We start from the raw sequence: 1,528 nt of genomic DNA on the forward strand, positions 1-1,528 counted from the left end.
CCTACAGGAATGCACTGCGATTTGCAACGCCAGGAATCAGGCCCCTCAAACTCTTCACCTCCGTCAAGTATGTCCCAGCAAACTCGCGGTTAGATACACAGTAAAGCTCCCTCCACACTGCTCGCCACTCCCCCCCCTCCGCTTTTAAACACTCCCAGGGCAGGTATTGGCTGCCTCACTCGCTGACTCTCTCCCTCTCTCTGCCTTACCCACCCCCCCCCCCCTCAACCTCGGTAGGTGTTTCAGCGAGGAGGCCTGCGTGGATATCCCCCCCGTGGAAGGTTACGTCGTCGTCCTCCAGCCAGACGCCCCGCGGATCACGCTCAGCGGCGCGCAGCACTTGGCCCGTCCGGCCGCCGACGTCGAGGGCCCCGGAGGCATCGAGCTCTTCCCCGACCTGCACATCACCTGCTCCATCGCCCACAAGACGTCGACCCCACCGCGGCCGAGGACAGCCAATCGGCAGGTGAGAAGTGGGGGGGGGGGGAGCGGGGATGGGGGAGGGGATGCTTTCTCCGCCCCCCCCCCCCCCCCACCCAACAGACTGGTGAGGTTTTCGCTCCGACTTCCCGCCCTTCCCGTGCAGTGCACGGGGCTGCCTACATTCCACATTGAGGCAAGCCCTCGTGCCCTCCATCAAATCCCTCCCATTGAGGCAGATTTTCCAAGGGTCGGGACACTGCCGAGGTTCACTGGTGTGTTATCAGCGTGTGCCTCTTCTCTCTCTCTCTCTCTCTCTCTCTCTCTCTCTCTCTCTCTATTCCTCGCTCTCTCTCCCTCACTGTTTCTCTCTCTCTCCAGTACAAGACTCCCTGATATCGGATGAGATTATTCACACCCTCGACTCCTGTGAGATTTTTATCCTGGGAGAGGAGCTGAACCCTCAGCAAGAGAGTCTGTTCCTGGACCAGACGCTGGTCCAACAGAAAGGACTAGACGTCTCGAACTCGAGCAGCATCCTGACTGTTTCCGGTAAGTGCCCAGAAGCCGGAACCCAGTCACTGCATCATGCCCAGCGCCCAAAACGTTAACCCCCCCCCCCACCCACCCTCCTGTCAAATGCAGCCCGCAAACACAACCCTCCAACACATCCCAAACACATCCTCAGACACGACGATCCGTCCCAATCCTGTGTCCTTGCTTCCAGGCGTGGAGACAATTGCGGTGTACGAGCTGGTTCTGCGAGGGGTCCGTTACCAGGTCCGACCGGGAGCAGCCCTGTACGAGCGGAAGTTCCGGCTGGTCTGCGCAGAGATGAATGGGCGTTACATCAGCAATGAGTTCTCCGTCGAGGTACGTTCCCTCCTCACTTTCCACTCGGCTCTTTGATGGGGGGGGGACAGTGTAGAGGGAGCTTTACTCTATATCTAAAACCCGCCCACCCCCTCGCTGTGCTGTACCTGTCCTGGGAGTGTTTTAATGGAGACAGCACTGTCAGCTGAACCTCGTTGCTGCAACCAGCGCTCAGCAATCCAATCGGCAGCAGCCAACCCCATTTTTTTTTTTCTTTTTAGATTTACTCTGTAAC

At 58.6% G+C, this 1,528-nt stretch overlaps 1 protein-coding gene across 1 annotated transcript in view; it reads left to right on the plus strand.

The window, feature by feature from the left end:
- The window catches only part of LOC137362763 (calsyntenin-3-like), a gene marked incomplete at its 3' end in the record, with an annotated part of 43,461 nt that extends 42,168 nt beyond the window's left edge, over positions 1-1,293 (plus strand). Inside the window, 4 exon segments of the mRNA XM_068027008.1 lie at positions 1-67; positions 238-473; positions 802-972; positions 1,148-1,293. The exon segment at positions 1-67 is cut by the window's left edge and continues 66 nt beyond it. Of these exon segments, the coding sequence (XP_067883109.1) occupies positions 1-67; positions 238-473; positions 802-972; positions 1,148-1,293 (620 nt within the window).
- Between the last annotated feature and the right edge of the window lie 235 nt (positions 1,294-1,528).

This window comes from Heterodontus francisci, unplaced genomic scaffold (assembly GCF_036365525.1).
Source record: "Heterodontus francisci isolate sHetFra1 unplaced genomic scaffold, sHetFra1.hap1 HAP1_SCAFFOLD_845, whole genome shotgun sequence".
NCBI lineage: Eukaryota > Metazoa > Chordata > Chondrichthyes > Heterodontiformes > Heterodontidae > Heterodontus > Heterodontus francisci.